The 27,010-nt window shown below is 42.3% G+C and overlaps 1 protein-coding gene across 1 annotated transcript in view; it reads left to right on the top strand.

Moving 5' to 3' along the window:
* Positions 1-27,010, top strand: part of LOC139763335 (glutamate receptor-like) — a 767,617-nt gene that overhangs the window by 280,466 nt on the left and 460,141 nt on the right. The window contains exons 8-9 of the mRNA XM_071689354.1: positions 1,313-1,530; positions 1,907-2,087. Of these exons, the coding sequence (XP_071545455.1) occupies positions 1,313-1,530; positions 1,907-2,087 (399 nt within the window). The remainder of the gene's footprint in view (positions 1-1,312; positions 1,531-1,906; positions 2,088-27,010) is intronic.

Here is a 27,010-nt window from a genome sequence, read left to right as displayed (position 1 = left end):
TGTGTGGACGTATGTATATACATGTGTATGGGGGGGGGGGTTGGGCCATTTCTTTCGTCTGTTTCCTTGCGCTACCTCGCAGACGCGGGAGACAGCGACAAAGTATAAAAAAAAAAAAAAAAAAAAAAAAAAAAAAAAAAAAAAATATATATATATATATATTATATTTAATCGCTGCCTCTCGCGTCAGCCAACTAGTGCAAGGAATCAGACGAAAGAATGGCTTAACCCGCCTACATACACATGTTTATGAATATACGTACATATACATTCCAATGTATGTATTCATATACATACACAGACATATACTTATTTTCACATGTACATATTCAAAGTTGCTGCCTTCTTCCATCTCTTCGCCACCTGCCACACATGGAAACCATCCCCTCCCCTACCCCCGGTAGGTAGCGCTAGGAAAAGACAAATAAATGCCTCGTTTGTTCACACTCAGTCTCTATCTGTCATGTATAATGCATCAAAACCACAGCTCCTTTTCCACTTCTAGGCCCTAGAAACCTTCCCATGGTTTATCGCAGACGCTTCATATAACCTGTTTAAATCCATTGACAGCATGTTGGGACCCGGTATATCACAGCGTTCCAATTCACTCTTTTCCTTGCACGCCTTTCACCCTCCTGTATGTTCAGGCCCCGATTGCTCAAAATGTTTTTCACCTCCATTATTCCACCTCCACTTTGGTGTCCCGCTTCTTCTCGTTCCCTCCACCTCTGACACACATATCCTCTTTGTCAATCTTTCCTCACTCATTCTCTCCATGTGACCAAACTATTTCAACACGACCTCTTCTGCTCTGTCAACCACACTCTTTTATTTCCACACATCTCTCTTTCCGCTTCATTACTTATGCGATGAAACCACATCTCACCATATTTTGTCCTCAAACATGTAATTTCTAACACATCTAACCTTCCCTGCCCCTAGGCATAGAACGAACAATGAGGTTGGATGTAGGCATATTTTTACGACCATGACTTTCCGACCCGGGCTGGTCCGTGCTGACCTATGGTCAACTGCTGACCACTACATCACGGAGGATCGTGTGTGTGTGTGTGTGTGTGTGTGTGTGTGTGTGTGTGTGTGTGTGTGTGTGTGTGTGAGAGAGAGAGAGAGAGATACAATGTTTAGCAAGGCAAGTTAAAGACTTTACTTATGGTACCTTGTGTAATACTTTTAATTGCCCTTTTAAGGATCTTTCTTAAGGTACTTTACATGATACTTTTAATGTCCCTTACGCTGAATATGGTATGAATCTATATGTACGTATATGTCGCGTCTCTCCCTCCTCCCTCAGACATCACACTGCCATGGGACTGGTGGTGGGAGCGGCTGGTGTTGGGGGTGTGGATGATGGTGACGCTGGTGTTAACACGGAGCTACTCCGGTAACCTTATGTCCCTTCTGGCCGTGAGACACATCCCACAACCTTACCAGAGCCTCAGGGACGTGCTGGACGACCCTTCTGTGATCACAATATGGGAAACAGAATCGGCCAGTGTGCAGTATTTACATGTACATAAGTGAATATTGCTGTAAGATTGGAATGTCTCATACTACCAGTTACGTGTGGCTAGTATAATCTAATACTATTTGAAAAAGTGTCATTCTTATAGATATTACCTTTTCTTAAAAACATCTTTTGCTATTGAACAGAAATTAAGGCATCTCTACATAAAGGGATCCCTACATTATTTCGTTCGTAATTACTGTTGTTTTATGACTTTTTGAAACATATGTTCCTCGTAAGTTGGTTTCATCGTCTTCTCATGTTCCCGTGACATTTAGCTCCTTTTCGAAACAAGGATTACTAAACCATTAACTTCATCTTCGACAAAGAGTAATTATCACACAAATATTACTCCCTAACCATCTGTCATCTGTGTCACAGTCTGTGGAATCTGGTATATTCCGTGAGCTGGCCGATCTGGAGGAGAGCGGTCGTATCCTATACAGGACGCAGTCACAGTTCGGCGAGAGCATTGACACCCTTGTCAGGAGAGGAGACCACGTTCTCATGGAGGTGGAGATGAGTTTGAAAGCCTATATGGCTCAAGACTTCTCCCTGACAGGTACTCCAGCTTTGAAAAGGTTCATTGAAATATACTACAGTCTATGATATATGTTACATATTGGTGAAGATAGTGTTTCTGGAATTATATAAACAATTCATGTCGGCGAAGATGCACGGATATATATCATAGTCTGATACAAAAAATTGAAAAGATGATCTCACCATAATCACATTTTCATTTACATTTGTGTTAACTGTAGATAGTTTAAAACAGTTGTCTCCTTTGGTGAATCTGGAAACTGTAATTGCCAAGCTCGGGATTCACTCGATTAGCTAATGTATTTATTCATCTAATATTTCCACCAGTATATCTCTTCCGGGAATAAAGATTTATATTATCTATTTATTATACTTTGTAACTGTCTCCCGCGTTAGCGAAGTAGGGCAAGGAAACAGACGAAAGAATGGCTCAACCCACTCACACACACAAGTACATACATACACATCCACACACGCGCATATACATACCTATACATTTCAACGTATACACACATATACATACACAGACATATACATATATACAGATGTACATAATTCATACTTGCTGCCCTTATTCATTCTCGTCGCCACCCCGCCACATGTGAAATGACAACCCTTTCCCCCTGCATGCGCCCGAGGTATCGCTAGGAAAAGACAACAAAAGACACATTCATTTACACTCAGTCTCTAGCTGTCATGTATAATGTACCGAAACCACAGCTCCCTTTCTACATTCAGGCCAAACAAAACTTTTCATGGTTTACCCCAAACGCTTCAACTGCCCAGGTTCAATCCATTGACAGCACGTCGGCCCCGGTGTACCATATCGTTCCAATTCACTCTATTCCTTGCACGCCTTTCACCCACCTGCAAGTTCAGGCCCCGATCGCTCAAAAGCTTTTTCACTCCATCCTGACACCTCCAATTTCGTCTCCCACTTCTCCTCGTTCCCTCACCCTCTGACACATATATCCTCTTTGTCACTCTTTCCTCACTCATTCTCTAAATGTGACCAAACCATTTCAATGCACCCTCTTCTGCTCTCTCAACCACACTCTTTTAATTACCACACATCTCTCTTATCCTTTAATTACTTATTCGACCAAACCACCTCACGCCATATATTGTCCTCAAACATCTCATTGCCAACAGATCCACCCTCCCCAGCACAACCCTATCTATAGCTCACACCTCGCAACCATATAACATTTTTGGACTATTCCTTCAAACATACCCATTTTTTGCTCTCAACGCTACCAGAGCTTTCGCTTCCTCCCCACCCTGTGACTCACTTCCGCTTCCATGGTTCCATCCGCTACACAATCCACTTCCAGATATCTAAAACACTTCACTTCCTAAATATTTTCCATTCAAACATACCTCCCAATTGACTTGTCCCTTAACCCTTATTCACATTTACTCTCAGCTTTCTTCTTTCACACAGTTTACCAAATTCAGTCACCACCTTCTGCAGTTTCTCACCCGAATCAGCCACTAGCGCTGTATCATCAGCGAACAACAACTGACTCACCTCTCAAGCCCTCTTATCCATAACAGACTGCATACTTTACCCTCTCTCCAAAACTCTTGCATTCACCTCCCTAACAACCCCATCCATAAAAAAATTAAACAACCGTACAGACATTACGCACCCCTGCCGCAAACCAATATTCACTGAGAACCAATCACTTTCCTTTCTTCCCACTCGTACACAAGCCTTAAATCCTCAATAAAAACTTTTCACTGCTTGCAGGAACTTGCCTCCCACACAATATACTCAACACCATCCAAGAAGGCATCTCTATCAACTCTATAATATGTTTTCTCCAGATCCATAAATGCTACATACAAATCCATTTGTTTTTTAAGTATTTCTCACATACGTTCTTCAAGGCAAACACCTGATCCACACATTCTCTACCACTTCTGAAGCCAAACTGTTCTTCCCCAATCTGAGGCTCTGTACATGCCTTCACCCTCTGAATCAATATCCTCCCATTCAATTTCCTAGGAATTCTCAACAAACTTATACCTCTGTAGGTTGAACGCTCACCAGTCAACAACACAGTCACCACCGTTTTTAATAAATTCCACTGCAATACCATCCAAACCCGCGGCCTTCCCGGCTTTCATCTTCCGCAAAGCTTCCACTACCTCTTCTCTGTTTACCAAGTCATTCTCCCTGACCCTCTAACTTCGCCCACCACCTCGACCAAAACACACTATATCTGCCGCACTATCATCTAACACATTCAACAAACCCTCAAAATACTCATTCCATCTCCTCACATCACCACTACTTGTTATTACCTCCCCATTAAACCCCTTCACCGATGTTCCCATTTTTTCTCTTGTCTTACGTACTTTATTTATTTCCTTCCAAAACAGGTTTTATTCTCCCTAAAATGTAATAATTCTCTTACCCCAACTCTCATTTGCCCTCTTTTTTACCTCTTGCACCTTTCTCTTGATCTCCTACCTTTTTCTTTTATACATCTCCCGGTCATTTGCACCATTTCCCTACAAAAATCGTCCAAATGCCTCTCTCTTCTCCTTCACTAACAATCATACTTCTTCATCCCACTACTCACTACCCTCTCTAATCTACCCACATCCCACGCTTCTCATGCCACAGGCATCATTTGTTCATGCCATCACTACTTCCCTAAATACTTCCCATTCCTTCCCACTCCCTTTACGTCCTTTGCTCCCACCTTTTTCCATTCTGCACTCAGTCCCTCCTGGTACTTCCTCCCACAAGAATCCTTCCTAAGCTCACTTGCTCTCACTACCCTCTTCACCCCAACATTCTCTCTTCTTTTCTGAAAGCCTCTACAAATCTTCTCCTTCTCCTCCACAAGGTAATGATTAGACATCCCTCCAGTTGCACCTCTCAGCACATTAACATCCAAAAGTCTCTCTTTCACACGCCTATTAATTAACAGGTAATCCAGCAACACTCTGTGGCCGTCTCTTTTACTTACATACGTATACTTATGTATATCTCTCTTTTTAAACAAGGTATTCCCAATCACCAGTCCTTTTTCATCACATAAATCTTCAAGCTCTTCACCATTTTCATTTAAAACACTAAAATCCCATGTACACCGATTATTCCCTCAACTGCCACAGTACTAAGCTTTACAATCAAATCACCCATCACTATAAGCCGGTCTCGAGCATCAAGCTACTAACACACTCACTCAGCTGCTCCAAAAACGCTTGCCTCTCATGAACTTTCTTCTCATAAGAAGGTGCAAGAATCATCCATCTCTCTCCATCCACTTTCAGTTTCACCCATATCAATCTATAGTTTACTCTCTTACACTCTATCACAAACTCCCACCACTCGGGTTTCACGAGTAGTGCTACTCCTTCCATTGCTCTAGTCATCTCAAAAACCCTTAACTTTATTAACAAAACATTGCCATACCACTCTCCCTCTTTACCTTTGAGCTTCGTTTAACTCAGAGCCAAACATAAAGGTTCCTTTCCTTAAAACACACTACCTATCTCTCTCCATTTCTCTGAACTTGAATACATCCACACACATTTAGACGCCCAAATCTGACCCTTGGAGGAAGATGAGCACTGCCCGCGTGACTCCTTCTGTTACCCCTTTTAGAATGCGTTGGAAGTATTCTGTCTCCCCTATCCCTAGGAATATATATATATGTTGTTGTTGTTGTTATACTTTGTCGCTGTCTCCCGCGTTTGCGAGGTAGCGCAAGGAAACAGACGAAAGAAATGGCCCAACCTCCCCCCAATACACATGTATATACATACGTCCACGCACGCAAATATACATACCTACACAGCTTTCCATGGTTTACCCCAGACGCTACACATGCCTTGATTCAATCCACTGACAGCACGTCAACCCCGGTATACCACATCGCTCCAATTCACTCTATTCCTTGCCCTCCTTTCACCCTCCTGCATGTTCAGGCCCCGATCACACAAAATCTTTGTCACTCCATCTTTCCACCTCCAATTTGGTCTCCCTCTTCTCGTTCCCTCCACCTCCGACACATATATCCTCTTGGTCAATCTTTCCTCACTCATTCTCTCCATGTGCCCAAACCACTTCAAAACACCCTCTTCTGCTCTCTCAACCACGCTCTTTTTATTTCCACACATCTCTCTTACCCTTACGTTACTCACTCGATCAAACCACCTCACACCACACATTGTCCTCAAACATCTCATTTCCAGCACATCCATCCTCCTGCGCACATCTCTATCCATAGCCCACGCCTCGCAACCATACAACATTGTTGGAACCACTATTCCCTCAAACATACCCATTTTTGCTTTCCGAGATAATGTTCTCGACTTCCACACATTTTTCAAGGCTCCCAAAATTTTCGCCCCCTCCCCCACCCTATGATCCACTTCCGCTTCCATGGTTCCATCCGCTGACAGATCCACTCCCAGATATCTAAAACACTTCACTTCCTCCAGTTTTTCTCCATTCAAACTCACCTCCCAATTGACTTGACCCTCACCCCTACTGTACCTAATAACCTTGCTCTTATTCACATTTACTCTCAACTTTCTTCTTCCACACACTTTACCAAACTCAGTCACCAGCTTCTGCAGTTTCTCACATGAATCAGCCACCAGCGCTGTATCATCAGCGAACAACAACTGACTCACTTCCCAAGCTCTCTCATCCCCAACAGACTTCATACTTGCCCCTCTTTCCAGGACTCTTGCATTAACCTCCCTTACAACCCCATCCATAAACAAATTAAACAACCATGGAGACATCACACACCCCTGCCGCAAACCTACATTCACTGGGAACCAATCACTTTCCTCTCTTCCTACACGTACACATGCCTTACATCCTCGATAAAAACTTTTCACTGCTTCTAACAACTTGCCTCCCACACCATATATTCTTAATACCTTCCACAGAGCATCTCTATCAACTCTATCATATGCCTTCTCCAGATCCATAAATGCTACATACAAATCCATTTGCTTTTCTAAGTATTTCTCACATACATTCTTCAAAGCAAACACCTGATCCACACATCCTCTACCACTTCTGAAACCGCACTGCTCTTCCCCAATCTGATGCTCTGTACATGCCTTCACCCTCTCAATCAATACCCTCCCATATAATTTACCAGGAATACTCAACAAACTTATACCTCTGTAATTTGAGCACTCACTCTTATCCCCTTTGCCTTTGTACAATGGCACTATGCACGCATTCCGCCAATCCTCAGGCACCTCACCATGAGTCATACATACATTAAATAACCTTACCAACCAGTCAACAATACAGTCACCCCCTTTCTTAATAAATTCCACTGCAATACCATCCAAACCTGCTGCCTTGCCGGCTTTCATCTTCCGCAAAGCTTTTACAACCTCTTCTCTGTTTACCAAATCATTTTCCCTAACCCTCTCACTTTGCACACCACCTCGACCAAAACACCCTATATCTGCCACTCTGTCATCAGACACATTCAACAAACCTTCAAAATACTCATTCCATCTCCTCACATCACCGCTACTTGTTATCACCTCCCCATTTACGCCCTTCACTGAAGTTCCCATTTGCTCCCTTGTCTTACGCACCCTATTTACCTCCTTCCAGAACATCTTTTTATTCTCCCTAAAATTTACTGATAGTCTCTCACCCCAACTCTCATTTGCCCTTTTTTTCACCTCTTGCACCTTTCTCTTGACCTCCTGTCTCTTTTTTTTATACTTCTCCCACTCAATTGCATTTTTTCCCTGCAAAAATCGTCCAAATGCCTCTCTCTTCTCTTTCACTAATACTCTTACTTCTTCATCCCACCACTCACTACCCTTTCTAAACAGCCCACCTCCCACTCTTCTCATGCCACAAGCATCTTTTGCGCAATCCATCACTGATTCCCTAAATACATCCCATTCCTCCCCCACTCCCCTTACTTCCATTGTTCTCACCTTTTTCCATTCTGTACACAGTCTCTCCTGGTACTTCCCCACACAGGTCTCCTTCCCAAGCTCACTTACTCTCACCACCCTCTTCACCCCAACATTCACTCCTCTTTTCTGAAAACCCATACTAATCTTCACCTTAACCTCCACAAGACATCCCTCCAGTTGCACCTCTCAGCACATTAACATCCAAAAGTCTCTCTTTCGCACGCCTGTCAATTAACACGTAATCCAATAACGCTCTCTGGCCATCTCTCCTACTTACATAAGTATACTTATGTATATCTCGCTTTTTAAACCAGGTATTCCCAATCATCAGTCCTTTTTCAGCACATAAATCTACAAGCTCTTCACCATTTCCATTTACAACACTGAACACCCCATGCATACCAATTACTCCCTCAACTGCCACATTACTCACCTTTGCATTGAAATCACCCATCACTATAACCCGGTCTCGTGCATCAAAACCGCTGACACACTCATTTAGCTGCTCCCAAAACACTTGCCTCTCATGATCTTTCTTCTCATGCCCAGGTGCATATGCACCAATAATCACCCACCTCTCTCCATCAACTTTCAATTTTACCCATATTAATCGAGAATTTACTTTCTTACATTCTATCACATACTCCCACAACTCCTGTTTCAGGAGTATTGCTACTCCTTCCCTTGCTCTTGTCCTCTCACTAACCCCTGACTTCACTCCCCAGACATTTCCAAACCACTCTTCCCCCTTACCCTTGAGCTTCGTTTCACTCAGAGCCAAAACATCCAGGTTCCTCTCCTCAAACATACTACCTATCTCTCCTTTTTTCACATCTTGGTTACATCCACACACATTTAGGCACCCCACTCTGAGCCTTCGAGGAGGATGATCACTCCCCGCGTGACTCCTTCTTCTGTTTCCCATTTTAGAAAGTTAATACAAGGAGGGGAGGATTTCCGGCCCCCCGCTCCCGTCCCCTCTAGTCGCTTTCTACGACACGCGAGGAATACGTGGGAAGTATTCTTTCACCCCTATCCCCAGGGATAATATACATATATATATACATATACACACACACACACACACACACACATATGCACATACACACACACACACACACACATACATATATATACATATGAAAAATGTAAGAAACAATTTAGAAAACAAACTTTTAGCTTGAAATGAATGAAAAAAAAATGAATGTCACATAATGGTTCAACCTCTGGCTATGGAAAAGGAAATGTACAATTTATTCACACAAACGTCAATAGCAGTTCTCATCAATTTCACCACTGTGTCAATAAGCTTCAATGTCTAAGCTACATTTTTCTCCAACTTCACTATTTTCTTGTCAAAAACACCATGCATGAAAACTGTCACTCCATTAACACAACTATAAACATTTACTTCCCCTTTATATATATATATATATATATATATATATATATATATATATATATATATATATATATATATATATATATATATATATTATATTTATATTTTGCTTTGTCGCTGTCTCCCGCGTTAGCGAAGTAGCGCAAGGAAACATACGAAACAAATGGCCCAACCCACCCCCATACACATGTATATACATACACGTCCACACACGCAAATATACATACCTATACATCTCAATGTACACATATATGTACACATACAGACATATACATATATACATATGCACATAAATCATACTGTCTGATTTTATTTATTCCAATCGCCACCTCGCCACACATGGTATAAAATCCCCCTCCCCCCTCAGTTGTGCGAGGTAGCGCTTGGAAAAGACAACAAAGGCCCCATTCGTTCACACTCAGTCTCTAGCTGTCATGTAATAATGCCCGAAACCACAGTTCCCTTTCCACAACCAGGCCTCAGAGAACTTTCCATGGTTTACCACCATGCCCTGATTCAATCCATTGACAGCACGTCGATCCCCGGCATACCTCATCGTTCCAATTCACTCTATTCCTTGCCCGCCTTTCAACCTCCTGCATGTTCAGGCCCCGATCACGAAAAATCGTTTTTAATCCATCTTTCCACCTCCAATTTGGTCTCCCACTTCTCCTCGTTCCCTCCACCTCCGACACATATATCCTCTCGTTCAATCTTTCCTCTCTCATTCTCACCATGTGCACAAACCATTTCAAAACACCCTATTCTGCTCTCTCAACCGCACTTTTTATTGCCAAACATATCTCTTACCCTATTATTACTTATTCGATTAAACCACCTAACACCACATATTGTCCTCAAACATCTAATTTCCAACACATCAACCCTCCTGCGCACAACTCTATCCATAGCCCACGCCTCGCAAACATACAACATTGTTGGAACCACTATTCCTTCAAATATACCTATTTTTCCTTTCCGAGATATGGTTCTCGACTTCCACACTTTCTTCAAGGCTCCCAAAATTTCGCCCACTCCCCCATCCTATGATTCACTTCCGCTTCCATGGTTCCATCCGCTGCCAAATCCACTCCCAGATATCTAAAACACTTCCCTCCCTACAGCTTTTCTCCATTCAAACTTACCTCCCATTTGACTTGACCCTCGACCCTACTGTACCTAATAACCTTGCTCTTATTCACATTTACTCTTAACTTTCTTCTTCCACACACTTTACCAAACTCAATCACCACCTTCTGCAGTTTCTCACATGAATCAGCCACCAGCGCTTTATCATCAGCGAACAACAACTGACTCAATTCCCACGTTCTCTCGTCCGCAACGGATTTACCCATATCAATCTAGAATTTACTTTCTTACACTCTATCACATACTCCCACAACTCCTGATTCAGAAATAGGGCTACTCCTTCCCTTGCTCTTGTCCTCTCACTAACCCCTGACTTTACTCCCAAGACATCCCCAAACCACTCTTCCCCTTTACCCTTGAGCTTCGTTTCATTCAGAGCCAATACATCCAGGTTCCTTTCCTCAAACATACTGCCTATCTCTCCTTTTTTCTCATCTTGGTTACATCCACACACATTTAGATACCCCAATCTGAGCCTTCGAGGAGGATGAGCACTCCTCGCGTGACTCCTTCTGTTTCCCCTTTTAGAAAGTTAAAATACAGGGAGGGGAGGGTTTCTGGCTCCCCGCTTGCGTCCCCTTTAGTCGCCTTCTACGACAAGAAAATTAAAAAAAACGAGAGGGGAGGATTTCCAGCCACCCGCTCCCTCCTCTTTTAGTCACCTTCTACGACACGCAGGGAATACGTGGGAAGTATTCTTTCTCCCCTATCCCCAGGGATAATATATATATATATATATATATATATATATATATATATATATATATATATATATATATATATATATATATATATATATATATATATATATATATATATATACATATGTGTGGATGAGAGAGCTTGGGAAGTGAGTCAGTTGTTCGCTGATGATACATCGCTGGTGGCTGATTCATGAGAGAAACTGCAGAGGCTGGTGACTGAGTTTGGTAAATTGTGTGACAGAAGAAAGTTAAGAGTAAATATGAATAAGAGCAAGCTTATTAGGTACAGTAGGATTGAGGGTCAAGTCAATTGTGAGGTAAGTTTGAATGGAGAAAAATTGGAGTAAGTAAAGTGTTTTACATATCTGCAAGTGGATCTGGCAGCGGATGGAACTATGGAAACGGAAGTGAATCATAGGGTGGGGGAGGGGGCGAAAATTGAATAAGAGCAAGCTTATTAGGTACTGTAGGATTGAGGGTCAACTCAATTGGGAGGTAAGTTTGAATGGAGAAAAATTGGAGGAAGTAAAATGTTTTAGATATCTGCGAGTGGATCTGGCAGCGGATGGAACTATGGAAACGGAAGTGAATCATAACGTTAGGGAGGGGGCAAAACTTCTGGGAGCCTTGAAGAAAGTGTGGAAGTCGAGAATATTATCTCGGAAAGCAAAAATGGGTATGTTTGAAGGAATAGTGGTTCCAACAATGTTGTATGGCTGCGAGGCGTGGGTTATGGATAGAGTTGTGCGTTCGAGGGTGGCTGTGCCGGAAATGAGATGGTTGAGGACAATATGTGGTGTGAGGTGGTTTGATCGAGTTAGTAATGTAAAGGTAAGAGAGACGTGTGGAAATAAAAAGAGTGTGGTTGAGAGAGCAGAAGAGGGTGTTTTGAAATGGTTTGGTCACATGGAGAGAATGAGTGAGGAAAGATTGACCAAGAGGATATATGTGTCAGAGGTGGAGGGAACGAGGACAAGTGGGAGACCAAATTAGAGGTGGAAAGATGGAGTGAAAAAGATTTTGAGTGATCGGGGCCTGAACATGCAGGAGGGTGAAAGGCGTGCAAGGAATAGAGTGAATTGGAACGATGTGGTATACCGGGGTCGACGTGCTGTCAATAGATTGAACCAGGGCATGTGGAGGGTTTGGGTAAACCATAGAAAGCTGTGTGGGGCCTGGATGTTGAAAGGGAGCTGTGGTTTCGGTGCATTATTACATGACAACTAGAGACTGAGTGTGAACGAATGGGGCCCTTGTTGTCTTTTCCTAGCGCTACCTCGCAAACATGAGGGGGGAGGAGGATGTTAATCCATGTGTGGCGAGGTGGCGATGGGAATAAATAAAGGCAGAAAGTATGAATTATAAACATGTGTATATATGTATATGTCTGTGCGTGTATTGGGGAAGAGAAGAGAGAGGCATTTGGACGATTTTTGCAGGGAAAAAATGCGAATGAGAGGGAGATGTATGAAAGAAAGAGACAGGAGTACAAGAGAAAGGTGCAAGAGGTGAAAAAGAGGGCAAATGAGAGTTTGGGTGAGAGAGTATCAATACATTTTAAGGAGAATAAAAAGATGTTTTGGAAGGAGGTAAATAAAGTGCGTAAGACAAGGGAGCAAATGGGAACTTCAGTGAAGGGGGAAATGGGGAAGTGATAACAAGAAGTGGTGATGTGAGAAGGAGATGGGGTGAGTACTTTGAAGGTTTGATGAATGTGTTTGATGACAGAGTGGCATATATAGGGTGTTATGGTCGAGGTAGTGTGCAAAGTGAGAGGGTTAGGGAAGATCATTAGGTAAACAGAGAGGAGGTAGTAAAAGCTTTGCGGAAGATGAAAGCAGGCAAGGCAGCAGGTTTGGATGGTATTGCTGTGGAATTTATTAAAAAAGGGGTGACTGTATTGTTGACTGGTTGGTAAGGTTATTTAATGTATATATGATTCATGGTGAGGTTCCTGAGGATTGGCGGAATGCTTGCATAGTGCCATTGAACAAAGGCACAGGGGATAAGATGGAGTGCTCAAATTACAGAAATATAAGTTTGTTATGTATTCTTGGTAAACTATATGGGAGGGTATTGATTGAGAGGGTGAATGCATGTACAGAGCATCAGATTGGGGAAGAGCATTGTGGTTTCAGAAGTGGTAGAGATTTGTGGATCAGGTGTTTGCTTTGAAGAATGTATGTGAGAAATACTTAGAAAAACAAATGGATTTGTAAGTAGCATTTATGGGTCTGGAGGAGGCATATGATAGAGATGCTCTGTGGAAGGTATTAAGAATATATGGTGTGGGAGGGAAGTTATTAGAAGCAGTGAAAAGTTTTTATCGAGGATGTAAGGCATGTGTACTTGTAGGAAGAGAGGAAAGTTATTGGTTCTCAGTGAATGTAGGTTTGCGGCAGGGGTGTGTTATGTCTCCCTGATTGTTTATTTAGTTTATGGATGGGGTTGTTAGGGAGGTGAATGTAAGAGATTTGGAAAGAGGGGCAAGTATACAGTCTGTTGGGGATGAGAGAGCTTGGGAAGTGAATCAGTTGTTGTTCGGTGATGATACAGCGCTGGTGGCTGATTTATGTGAGAAACTGCATACTTTGGTAAAGTATGTGAAAGAAGAAAGTTAAGAGTAAATGTGAATACCAGCAAGGTTATTAGGTACAGTAGGGTTGAAGGTCAAGTCAATTGGGAGGTAAGTTTGAATGGAGAAAAGCTGGAGGAAATACAGTGTTTTAGATATCTGGGAGTGGATCTGGCAGCGGATGGAACCATGGAAGCGGAAGTGAATCATAGGGTGGGGGAGGGGGCAAAAATTCTGGGAGCCTTGAAGAATGTTTGGAAGTCGAGAACATTATCTCGGAAAGCAAATATGGGTATGTTTGAAGGAATAGTGGTTCCAACAATGTTGTATGGCTGCGAGGCGTGGGTATAGATACATTTGTGCGTAGGAGGGTGGATGTGTTGGAAATGAGATGTTTGTGGACAATATGTGGTGTGAGTTGATTTGATCGAGAAAGTAATGTAAGGGTAAGAGAGATGTGTGGAAATAAAAAGAGTGTGGTTGAGAGAGCAGAAGAGGGTGTTTTGAAATGGTTTTATCACATGGAGAGAACGAGGGAGGATAGATTGTCCTAGAGGATGTATCTGTCAGACGTGGAGGGAAGGAAGAGAAGTGGGAGACCAAATTTTAGGTGGAAAGATGGAGTGAAAAAGATTTTGAGTGATCGGGGCCTGAACATGCATGAGGATGAAAGGCTTGCAAGGAATAGAGTGAATTGGAACGTTCTGGGTACCGGGGTCGACTTGCCGTCAGTTGATTGAACCAGGGCATGTGAAGCGTCTTGGGTAAACCATGGAAAGTTCTGTGGGGCCTGGATGTGGAAAGGGAGCTATGGTTTCGGTGCATAATTTACATGACAGCTAGAGACAGTGTGAACGAATGGGGCCTTTGGTGTCTTGTCCTCGCGCTACCTCCCACACATGAAGGGGGGAGGGGGTTGTCATTTCATGTGTAGCAAGGTGGCGATGGGAATAGATACAGGCAGAAAGTACGAATTATGTGAATGTGTATATATGTATATGTCTGATTGTATATATATATATGTACATTGAGATGTATAGATATGCATATTAGCGTTTGTGGACGTGTATGTATATACATGTTTATGTGGGTGGTTTTGGCCATTCTTTCGTGTGTTTCCTTGCGCTATCTCGCTAACGGGGGAGACAGCGACGAAGCAAAATAAAACAAATAAAATAAATATATATATATATATATATATATATATATATATATATATATATATATATATATATATATATATATATATATATATATATATCCCTGGGGATAGGGGAGAAGAATCCTTCTAACGTAATCTCTGCACGTCGTAGAAGGCGACTAAAAGGGGACGGAGCGGGTGGCTGGAAATCCTCCCCTCTCGTTTTTTTTTTTTCTGTTTTTTTTTAATTTTTGAAAAGAAGGAGCAGAGAAGGGGGCCAGGTGAGGATATTTCCCTTAAGGCCCAGTCCTCTGTTCTTAACGCTACCTCGCTAATGCGGGAAATGGCGAATAGTATGAAAGAAAGAATATATATATATTATATCCCTGGGGATAGGGGTGAAAGAATACTTCCTACGGATTCCTCGCGTGTCGTAGAAAGCGACTAGAGGGGACGGGAGCGGGGGGCCAGAAATCCTCCCCTCCTTATATTAACTTTCTAAAATGGGAAACAGAAGAAGGAGTCACGCGGGGAGTGCTCATCCTCCTCGAAGGCTCAGAGTGGGGTGCCTAAATGTGTGTGGATGTAACAAGATGTGAAAAAAAGGAGAGATAGGTAGTATGTTTGAGGAAAGGAACCTGGATGTTTTGGCTCTGAGTGAAACGAAGCTCAAGGGTAAAGGGGAAGAGTGGTTTGGGAATGTCTGGGGAGTAAAGTCAGGGGTTAGTGAGAGGACAAGAGCAAGGGAAGGAGTAGCAATACTCCTGAAACAGGAGTTGTGGGATTATGTGATACAATGTAAGAAAGTAAATTCTCGATTAATATGGGTACAACTGAAACTTGATGGAGAGAGGTGGGTGATTATTGGAGCATATGCACCCGGGCATGAGAAGAAAGATCAAGAGAGGCAAGTGTTTTGGGAACAGCTGAATGAGTGTGTTAGTGGTTTTGATGCACGAGACCGGGTTATAGTGATGGGTGATTTGAATGCAAAGGTGAGTAATGTAGCAGTTGAGGGAATAATTGGTATACATGGGGTGTTCAGTGTTGTAAATGGAAATGGTGAAGAGCTTGTAGATTTATGTGCTGAAAAAGGACTGATGATTGGGAATACCTGGTTTAAAAAGCGAGATATACATAAGTATACTTATTCAAGTAGGAGAGATGGCCAGAGAGCGTTATTGGATTACGTGTTAATTGACAGGCGTGCGAAAGAGAGACTTTTGGATGTTAATGTGCTGAGAGGTGCAACTGGAGGGATGTCTGATCATTATCTTGAGGAGGCTAAGGTGAAGATTTGTATGGGTTTTCAGAAAAGAAGAGTGAATGTTGGGGTAAAGAGGGTGGTGAGAGTAAGTGAGCTTGGGAAGGAGACCTGTGTGAGGAAGTACCAGGAGAGACTGAGTACAGAATGGAAAAAGGTGAGAACAATGGAAGTAAGGGGAGTGGGGGAGGAATGGGATGTATTTAGGGAATCAGTGATGGATTGCGCAAAAGATGCTTGTGGCATGAGAAGAGTGGGAGGTGGGTTGATTAGAAAGGGTAGTGAGTGGTGGGATGAAGAAGTAAAAGGATTAGTGAAAGAGAAGAGAGAGGCATTTGGACGATTTTTGCAGGGAAAAAATGCAATTGAGTGGGAGATGTATAAAAGAAAGAGACAGGAGGTCAAGAGAAAGGTGCAAGAGGTGAAAAAAGGGCAAATGAGAGTTGGGGTGAGAGAGTATCATTAAATTTTAGGGAGAATAAAAAGATGTTCTGGAAGGAGGTAAATAAAGTGCGTAAGACAAGTGAGCAAATGGGAACTTCAGTGAAGGGCGCAAATGGGGAGGTGATAACAAGTAGTGGTGATGTGAGAAGGAGATAGAGTGAGTATTTTGAAGGTTTGTTGAATGTGTTTGATGATAGAGTGGCAGATATAGGGTGTTTTGGTCGAGGTGGTGTGCAAAGTGAGAGGGTTAGGGAAAATGATTTGGTAAACAGAGAAGAGGTAGTGAAAGCTTTGCGGAAGATGAAAACCGGCAAGGCAGCAGGTTTGGATGGTATTGCAGTGGAATTTATTAAAAAAGGGGGTGACTGTATTGTTGACTGGTTGGTAAGGTTATTTAATGTATGTATGACTCATGGTGAGGTGCCTGAGGATTGGCGGAATGCGTGCATAGTGCCATTGTACAAAGGCAAAGGGGATAAGAGTGAGTGCTCAAATTACAGAGGTATAAGTTTGTTGAGTATTCCTGGTAAATTATATGGAAGGGTATTGATTGAGAGGGTGAAGGCATTTACAGAGCATCAGATTGGGGAAGAGCAGTGTGGTTTCAGAAGTGGTAGAGGATGTGTGGATCAGGTGTTTGCTTTGAAGAATGTATGTGAGAAATACTTAGAAAAGCAAATGGATTTGTATGTAGCATTTATGGATCTGGAGAAGGCATATGATAGAGTTGATAGAGATGCTCTGTGGAAGGTATTAAGAATATATGGTGTGGGAGGAAAGTTGTTAGAAGCAGTGAAAAGTTTTTATCGAGGATGTAAGGCATGTGTACGTGTAGGAAGAGAGGAAAGTGATTGGTTCTCAGTGAATGTAGGTTTGCGGCATGGGTGTGTGATGTCTCCATGGTTGTTTAATTTGTTTATGGATGGGGTTGTTAGGGAGGTAAATGCAAGAGTTTTGGAAAGAGGGGCAAGTATGAAGTCTGTTGGGGATGAGAGAGCTTGGGAAGTGAGTCAGTTGTTGTTCGCTGATGATACAGCGCTGGTGGCTGATTCATGTGAGAAACTGCAGAAGCTGGTGACTGAGTTTGGTAAAGTGTGTGGAAGAAGAAAGTTAAGAGTAAATGTGAATAAGAGCAAGGTTATTAGGTACAGTAGGGTTGAGGGTCAAGTCAATTGGGAGGTGAGTTTGAATGGAGTAAAACTGGAGGAAGCGAAGTGTTTTAGATATCTGGGAGTGGATCTGGCAGCGGATGGAACCATGGAAGCGGAAGTGGATCATAGGGTGGGGGAGGGGGCGAAAATTCTGGGGGCCTTGAAGAATGTGTGGAAGTCGAGAACATTATCTCGGAAAGCAAAAATGTGTATGTTTGAAGGAATAGTGGTTCCAACAATGTTGTATGGTTGCGAGGCGTTGGCTATGGATAGAGTTGTGCGCAGGAGGATGGATGTGCTGGAAATGAGATGTTTGAGGACAATGTGTGGTGTGAGGTGGTTTGATCGAGAGTAACGTAAGGGTAAGAGAGATGTGTGGAAATAAAAGGAGCGTGGTTGAGAGAGCAGAAGAGGGTGTTTTGAAGTGGTTTGGGCACATGGAGAGAATGAGTGAGGAAAGATTGACCAAGAGTATATATGTGTCGGAGGTGAAGGGAACGAGGAGAAGAGGGAGACCAAATTGGAGGTGGAAAGATGGAGTGAAAAAGATTTTGTGTGATCGGGGCCTGAATATGCAGGAGGGTGAAAGGAGGGCAAGGAATAAAGTGAATTGGAGCGATGTGGTATACCGGGGTTGACGTGCTGTCAGGTGATTGAATCAAGGCATGTGAAGCGTCTGGGGTAAACCATGGAAAGCTGTGTAGGTATGTATATTTGCGTGTGTGGACGTATGTATATACATGTGTATGGGGGGGGGGCCATTTCTTTCGTCTGTTTCCTTGCGCTACCTCGCAAACGCGGGAGACAGCGACAAAGTATAATAAAAAATAAAATAATGATATATATATATATATATATATATATATATATATATATATATATATATATATATATATATATATATATATATATATATATATATATATACATATATATATATATATATTATCCCTGGGGATAGGGAAGAAAGAATACTTCCCACGTATTCCCTGCGTGTCGTAGAAGGCGACTAAAAGGGGAGGGAGCGGGGGGCTGGAAATCCTCCCCTCTCAATTTTTTTTAATTTTCCAAAAGAAGGAACAGAGAAGGGGGCCAGGTGAGGATATTCCCTCAGTGGCCCAGTTCTCTGTTCTTAACGCTACCTCGCTAACGCGGGAAATGGCGAATAGTTTGAAAAAAAAAAAATATATATATATATATATATATATATATATATATATCCCTGGGGATAGGGGAGAAAGAATACTTCCCACGCATTCCTCACGTGTCGTAGAAGGCGACTAAAGGGGATGGGAGCGATGGGCCAGAAACCCTCCCCTCCTTGTGTTTTAACTTTCTAAAAGGGGAAACAGTAGAAGGAGTCACGCGAGGAGTGTTCATCCTCCTCGAAGGCTCAGATTGGGGTGTCTAAATGTGTGTGGATTTAACCAAGGTTAGAAAAAAGGCTAGATAGGTAGTTTGTTTAAGGAAAGGAACCTAGATGTTCTGGCTCTGAGTGAAACGAAGCTCAAGGGTAAAGGGGAAGAGCGGTTTGGGAATGGCTTGGGAGTAAAGTCAGGAATTAGTGAGAGGACAAGAGCAAGGGAAGGAGTAGCACTACTCCTGAATCAGGAGTTGTGAGAGTATGTGATAGAGTGTAAGAAAGTAAATTTTAGATTGCTATGGGTAAAACTGAAAGTTGATGGAGAGAGATGGGTGATTATTGGTGCATATGCACCTGGGCATGAGAAGAAAGATCATGAGAGGTAAGTGTTTTGGGAGCAGCTGAATGAGTGTGTTAGTGGTTTTGATGTAAAAGACCGGGTTATAGTGATGGGTGATTTGAATGCAAAGGTGAATAATGTGGCAGTTGAGGGAATAATTGGTATACATGGGGTGTTCAGTGTTGTAAATGGAAATGGTGAAGAGCTTGTAGATTTATGTGCTGAAAAAGGACTGATGATTGGGAATACCTGGTTTAAAAAGCGAGATATACATAAGTATACTTATTTAAGTAGGAGAGATGGCCAGAGAGCGTTATTGGATTACGTGTTAATTGACAGGCGTGCGAAAGAGAGACTTTTGGATGTTAATGTGCTGAGAGGTGCAACTGGAGGGATGTCTGATCATTATCTTGAGGAGGCTAAGGTGAAGATTTGTATGGGTTTTCAGAAAAGAAGAGTGAATGTTGGGGTGAAGAGGGTGGTGAGAGTAAGTGAGCTTGGGAAGGAGACCTGTGTGAGGAAGTACCAGGAGAGACTGAGTACAGAATGGAAAAAGGTGAGAACAATGGAAGTAAGGGGAGTGGGGGAGGAATGGGATGTATTTAGGGAATCAGTGATGGATTGCGCAAAAGATGCTTGTGGCATGAGAAGAGTGGGAGGTGGGTTGATTAGAAAGGGTAGTGAGTGGTGGGATGAAGAAGTAAAAGGATTAGTGAAAGAGAAGAGAGAGGCATTTGGACGATTTTTGCAGGGAAAAAATGCAATTGAGTGGGAGATGTATAAAAGAAAGAGACAGGAGGTCAAGAGAAAGGTGCAAGAGGTGAAAAAAAGGGCAAATGAGAGTTGGGGTGAGAGAGTATCATTAAATTTTAGGGAGAATAAAAAGATGTTCTGGAAGGAGGTAAATAAAGTGCGTAAGACAAGTGAGCAAATGGGAACTTCAGTGAAGGGCGCAAATGGGGAGGTGATAACAAGTAGTGGTGATGTGAGAAGGAGATAGAGTGAGTATTTTGAAGGTTTGTTGAATGTGTTTGATGATAGAGTGGCAGATATAGGGTGTTTTGGTCGAGGTGGTGTGCAAAGTGAGAGGGTTAGGGAAAATGATTTGGTAAACAGAGAAGAGGTAGTGAAAGCTTTGCGGAAGATGAAAACCGGCAAGGCAGCAGGTTTGGATGGTATTGCAGTGGAATTTATTAAAAAAGGGGGTGACTGTATTGTTGACTGGTTGGTAAGGTTATTTAATGTATGTATGACTCATGGTGAGGTGCCTGAGGATTGGCGGAATGCGTGCATAGTGCCATTGTACAAAGGCAAAGGGGATAAGAGTGAGTGCTCAAATTACAGAGGTATAAGTTTGTTGAGTATTCCTGGTAAATTATATGGAAGGGTATTGATTGAGAGGGTGAAGGCATTTACAGAGCATCAGATTGGGGAAGAGCAGTGTGGTTTCAGAAGTGGTAGAGGATGTGTGGATCAGGTGTTTGCTTTGAAGAATGTATGTGAGAAATACTTAGAAAAGCAAATGGATTTGTATGTAGCATTTATGGATCTGGAGAAGGCATATGATAGAGTTGATAGAGATGCTCTGTGGAAGGTATTAAGAATATATGGTGTGGGAGGAAAGTTGTTAGAAGCAGTGAAAAGTTTTTATCGAGGATGTAAGGCATGTGTACGTGTAGGAAGAGAGGAAAGTGATTGGTTCTCAGTGAATGTAGGTTTGCGGCATGGGTGTGTGATGTCTCCATGGTTGTTTAATTTGTTTATGGATGGGGTTGTTAGGGAGGTAAATGCAAGAGTTTTGGAAAGAGGGGCAAGTATGAAGTCTGTTGGGGATGAGAGAGCTTGGGAAGTGAGTCAGTTGTTGTTCGCTGATGATACAGCGCTGGTGGCTGATTCATGTGAGAAACTGCAGAAGCTGGTGACTGAGTTTGGTAAAGTGTGTGGAAGAAGAAAGTTAAGAGTAAATGTGAATAAGAGCAAGGTTATTAGGTACAGTAGGGTTGAGGGTCAAGTCAATTGGGAGGTGAGTTTGAATGGATTAAAACTGGAGGAAGCGAAGTGTTTTAGATATCTGGGAGTGGATCTGGCAGCGGATGGAACCATGGAAGCGGAAGTGGATCATAGGGTGGGGGAGGGGGCGAAAATTCTGGGGGCCTTGAAGAATGTGTGGAAGTCGAGAACATTATCTCGGAAAGCAAAAATGTGTATGTTTGAAGGAATAGTGGTTCCAACAATGTTGTATGGTTGCGAGGCGTTGGCTAGGGATAGAGTTGTGCGCAGGAGAATGGATGTGCTGGAAATGAGATGTTTGAGGACAATGTGTGGTGTGAGGTGGTTTGATCGAGAGTAACGTAAGGGTAAGAGAGATGTGTGGAAATAAAAGGAGCGTGGTTGAGAGAGCAGAAGAGGGTGTTTTGAAGTGGTTTGGGCACATGGAGAGAATGAGTGAGGAAAGATTGACCAAGTGTATATATGTGTCGGAGGTGAAGGGAACGAGGAGAAGAGGGAGACCAAATTGGAGGTGGAAAGATGGAGTGAAAAAGATTTTGTGTGATCGGGGCCTGAATATGCAGGAGGGTGAAAGGAGGGCAAGGAATAAAGTGAATTGGAGCGATGTGGTATACCGGGGTTGACGTGCTGTCAGGTGATTGAATCAAGGCATGTGAAGCGTCTGGGGTAAACCATGGAAAGCTGTGTAGGTATGTATATTTGCGTGTGTGGACGTATGTATATACATGTGTATGGGGGGGGGGCCATTTCTTTCGTCTGTTTCCTTGCGCTACCTCGCAAACGCGGGAGACAGCGACAAAGTATAATAAAAAATAAAATAATGATATATATATATATATATATATATATATATATATATATATATATATATATATATATATATATATATATATATATATATATATATATATACATATATATATATATATTATCCCTGGGGATAGGGAAGAAAGAATACTTCCCACGTATTCCCTGCGTGTCGTAGAAGGCGACTAAAAGGGGAGGGAGCGGGGGGCTGGAAATCCTCCCCTCTCAATTTTTTTTAATTTTCCAAAAGAAGGAACAGAGAAGGGGGCCAGGTGAGGATATTCCCTCAGTGGCCCAGTTCTCTGTTCTTAACGCTACCTCGCTAACGCGGGAAATGGCGAATAGTTTGAAAAAAAAAAAAAAATATATATATATATATATATATATATATATATATATATATATATATATATATATATATATATATATATATATATATATATATATATATATATATATATATATATCCCTGGGGATAGGGGAGAAAGAATACTTCCCACGCATTCCTCACGTGTCGTAGAAGGCGACTAAAGGGGATGGGAGCGATGGGCCAGAAACCCTCCCCTCCTTGTGTTTTAACTTTCTAAAAGGGGAAACAGTAGAAGGAGTCACGCGAGGAGTGTTCATCCTCCTCGAAGGCTCAGATTGGGGTGTCTAAATGTGTGTGGATTTAACCAAGGTTAGAAAAAAGGCTAGATAGGTAGTTTGTTTAAGGAAAGGAACCTAGATGTTCTGGCTCTGAGTGAAACGAAGCTCAAGGGTAAAGGGGAAGAGCGGTTTGGGAATGGCTTGGGAGTAAAGTCAGGAATTAGTGAGAGGACAAGAGCAAGGGAAGGAGTAGCACTACTCCTGAATCAGGAGTTGTGAGAGTATGTGATAGAGTGTAAGAAAGTAAATTTTAGATTGCTATGGGTAAAACTGAAAGTTGATGGAGAGAGATGGGTGATTATTGGTGCATATGCACCTGGGCATGAGAAGAAAGATCATGAGAGGTAAGTGTTTTGGGAGCAGCTGAATGAGTGTGTTAGTGGTTTTGATGTAAAAGACCGGGTTATAGTGATGGGTGATTTGAATGCAAAGGTGAATAATGTGGCAGTTGAGGGAATAATTGGTATACATGGGGTGTTCAGTGTTGTAAATGGAAATGGTGAAGAGCTTGTAGATTTATGTGCTGAAAAAGGACTGATGATTGGGAATACCTGGTTTAAAAAGCGAGATATACATAAGTATACTTATTTAAGTAGGAGAGATGGCCAGAGAGCGTTATTGGATTACGTGTTAATTGACAGGCGTGCGAAAGAGAGACTTTTGGATGTTAATGTGCTGAGAGGTGCAACTGGAGGGATGTCTGATCATTATCTTGAGGAGGCTAAGGTGAAGATTTGTATGGGTTTTCAGAAAAGAAGAGTGAATGTTGGGGTGAAGAGGGTGGTGAGAGTAAGTGAGCTTGGGAAGGAGACCTGTGTGAGGAAGTACCAGGAGAGACTGAGTACAGAATGGAAAAAGGTGAGAACAATGGAAGTAAGGGGAGTTGGGGAGGAATGGGATGTATTTAGGGAATCAGTGATGGATTGCGCAAAAGATGCTTGTGGCATGAGAAGAGTGGGAGGTGGGTTGATTAGAAAGGGTAGTGAGTGGTGGGATGAAGAAGTAAGAGTATTAGTGAAAGAGAAGAGAGAGGCATTTGGACGATTTTTGCAGGGAAAAAATGCAATTGAGTGGGAGATGTATAAAAGAAAGAGACAGGAGGTCAAGAGAAAGGTGCAAGAGGTGAAAAAAAGGGCAAATGAGAGTTGGGGTGAGAGAGTATCATTAAATTTTAGGGAGAATAAAAAGATGTTCTGGAAGGAGGTAAATAAAGTGCGTAAGACAAGTGAGCAAATGGGAACTTCAGTGAAGGGCGCAAATGGGGAGGTGATAACAAGTAGTGGTGATGTGAGAAGGAGATGGAGTGAGTATTTTGAAGGTTTGTTGAATGTGTTTGATGATAGAGTGGCAGATATAGGGTGTTTTGGTCGAGGTGGTGTGCAAAGTGAGAGGGTTAGGGAAAATGATTTGGTAAACAGAGAAGAGGTAGTGAAAGCTTTGCGGAAGATGAAAGCCGGCAAGGCAGCAGGTTTGGATGGTATTGCAGTGGAATTTATTAAAAAAGGGGGTGACTGTATTGTTGACTGGTTGGTAAGGTTATTTAATGTATGTATGACTCAAGGTGAGGTGCCTGAGGATTGGCGGAATGCGTGCATAGTGCCATTGTACAAAGGCAAAGGGGATAAGAGTGAGTGCTCAAATTACAGAGGTATAAGTTTGTTGAGTATTCCTGGTAAATTATAGAGAAGGGTATTGATTGAGAGGGTGATGGCATGTACAGAGCATCAGATTGGGGAAGAGCAGTGCGGTTTCAGAAGTGGTAAAGGATGTGTGGATCAGGTGTTTGCTTTGAAGAATGTATGTGAGAAATACTTAGAAAAGCAAATGGATTTGTATGTAGCATTTATGGATCTGGAGAAGGCATATGATAGAGTTGATAGAGATGCTCTGTGGAAGGTATTAAGAATATATGGTGTGGGAGGAAAGTTGTTAGAAGCAGTGAAAAGTTTTTATCGAGGATGTAAGGCATGTGTACGTGTAGGAAGAGAGGAAAGTGATTGGTTCTCAGTGAATGTAGGTTTGCGGCAGGGGTGTGTGATGTCTCTATGGTTGTTTAATTTGTTTATGGATGGGGTTGATAGGGAGGTAAATGCAAGAGTTTTGGAAAGAGGGGCAAGTATGAAGTCTGTTGGGGATGAGAGAGCTTGGGAAGTGAGTCAGTTGTTGTTCGCTGATGATACAGCGCTGGTGGCTGATTCATGTGAGAAACTGCAGAAGCTGGTGACTGAGTTTGGTAAAGTGTGTGGAAGAAGAAAGTTAAGAGTAAATGTGAATAAGAGCAAGGTTATTAGGTACAGTAGGGTTGAGGGTCAAGTCAATTGGGAGGTGAGTTTGAATGGAGTAAAACTGGAGGAAGTGAAGTGTTTTAGATATCTGGGAGTGTATCTGGCAGCGGATATAACCATGGAAGCGGAAGTGGATCATAGGGTGGGGGAGGGGGCGAAAATTCTGGGGGCCTTGAAGAATGTGTGGAGGTCGAGAACATTATCTCGGAAAGCAAAAATGTGTATGTTTTAAGGAATAGTGGTTCCAACAATGTTGTATGGTTGCGAGGCGTGGGCTATGGATAGAGTTGTGCGCAGGAGGATGGATGTGCTGGAAATGAGATGTTTGAGGACAATGTGTGGTGTGAGGTGGTTTGATCGAGTGAGTAACGTAAGGGTAAGAGAGATGTGTGGAAATAAAAAGAGCGTGGTTGAGAGAGCAGAAGAGGGTGTTTTGAAGTGGTTTGGGCACATGGAGAGAATGAGTGAGGAAAGATTGACCAAGAGGACATATGTGTCGGAGGTGGAGGGAACGAGAAGAGGGAGACCAAATTGGAGGTGGAAAGATGGAGTCAAAAAGATTTTGTGTGATCGGGGCCTGAATATGCAGGAGGGTGAAAGGAGGGCAAGGAATAGAGTGAATTGGAGCGATGTGGCATACCGGGGTTGACGTGCTGTCAGGGGATTGAATCAAGGCATGTGAAGCGCCTGGGGTAAACCATGGAAAGCTGTGTAGGTATGTATATTTGCGTGTGTGGACGTATGTATATACATGTGTATATATATATGTATGTATATACATATGTATACATATATATACATATATATACGTATGTATATACATGTATGTATATACATATATATATATATATATATATATATATATATATATATATATATATATATATATATATATATATATATATATATATATATATATATATATATATATATATATATATATATATATATCCCTGGGGATAGGGGAAAAAGAATATTTCCCACGCATTCCTCACGTGTCGTAGGAGGCGACTAAAGGGGACGGGAGCGATGGGCCAGAAACCCTCCCCTCCTTGTGTTTTAACTTTCTAAAAGGGGAAACAGTAGAAGGAGTCACGCGAGGAGTGTTCATTCTCCTCGAAGGCTCAGATTGGGGTGTCTAAATGTGTGTGGATTTAACCAAGGTTAGAAAAAAGGCTAGATAGGTAGTTTGTTTAAGGAAAGGAACCTAGATGTTCTGGCTCTGAGTGAAACGAAGCTCAAGGGTAAAGGGGAAGAGCGGTTTGGGAATGGCTTGGGAATAAAGTCATGAATTAGTGAGAGGACAAGAGCAAGGGAAGGAGTAGCACTACTCCTGAATCAGGAGTTGTGAGAGTATGTGATAGAGTGTAAGAAAGTAAATTTTAGATTGCTATGGGTAAAACTGAAAGTTGATGGAGAGAGATGGGTGATTATTGGTGCATATGCACCTGGGCATGAGAAGAAAGATCATGAGAGGTAAGTGTTTTGGGAGCAGCTGAATGAGTGTGTTAGTGGTTTTGATGTAAAAGACCGGGTTATAGTGATGGGTGATTTGAATGCAAAGGTGAGTGATGTGGCAGTTGAGGGAATAATTGGTATACATGGAGTGTTAAGTGTTGTAAATGGAAATGGTGAAGAGCTTGTAGATGTATGTGCTGAAAAAGGACTGGTGATTGGGAATACCTGGATTAAAAAGCGAGATATACATAAGTATACGTATGTAAATAG

The sequence above is a fragment of the Panulirus ornatus genome, chromosome 46, assembly GCF_036320965.1.
Source record: "Panulirus ornatus isolate Po-2019 chromosome 46, ASM3632096v1, whole genome shotgun sequence".
Classification (NCBI taxonomy): Eukaryota; Metazoa; Arthropoda; class Malacostraca; order Decapoda; family Palinuridae; genus Panulirus; species Panulirus ornatus.
This window is presented reverse-complemented; position numbering and strand designations above follow the sequence as displayed.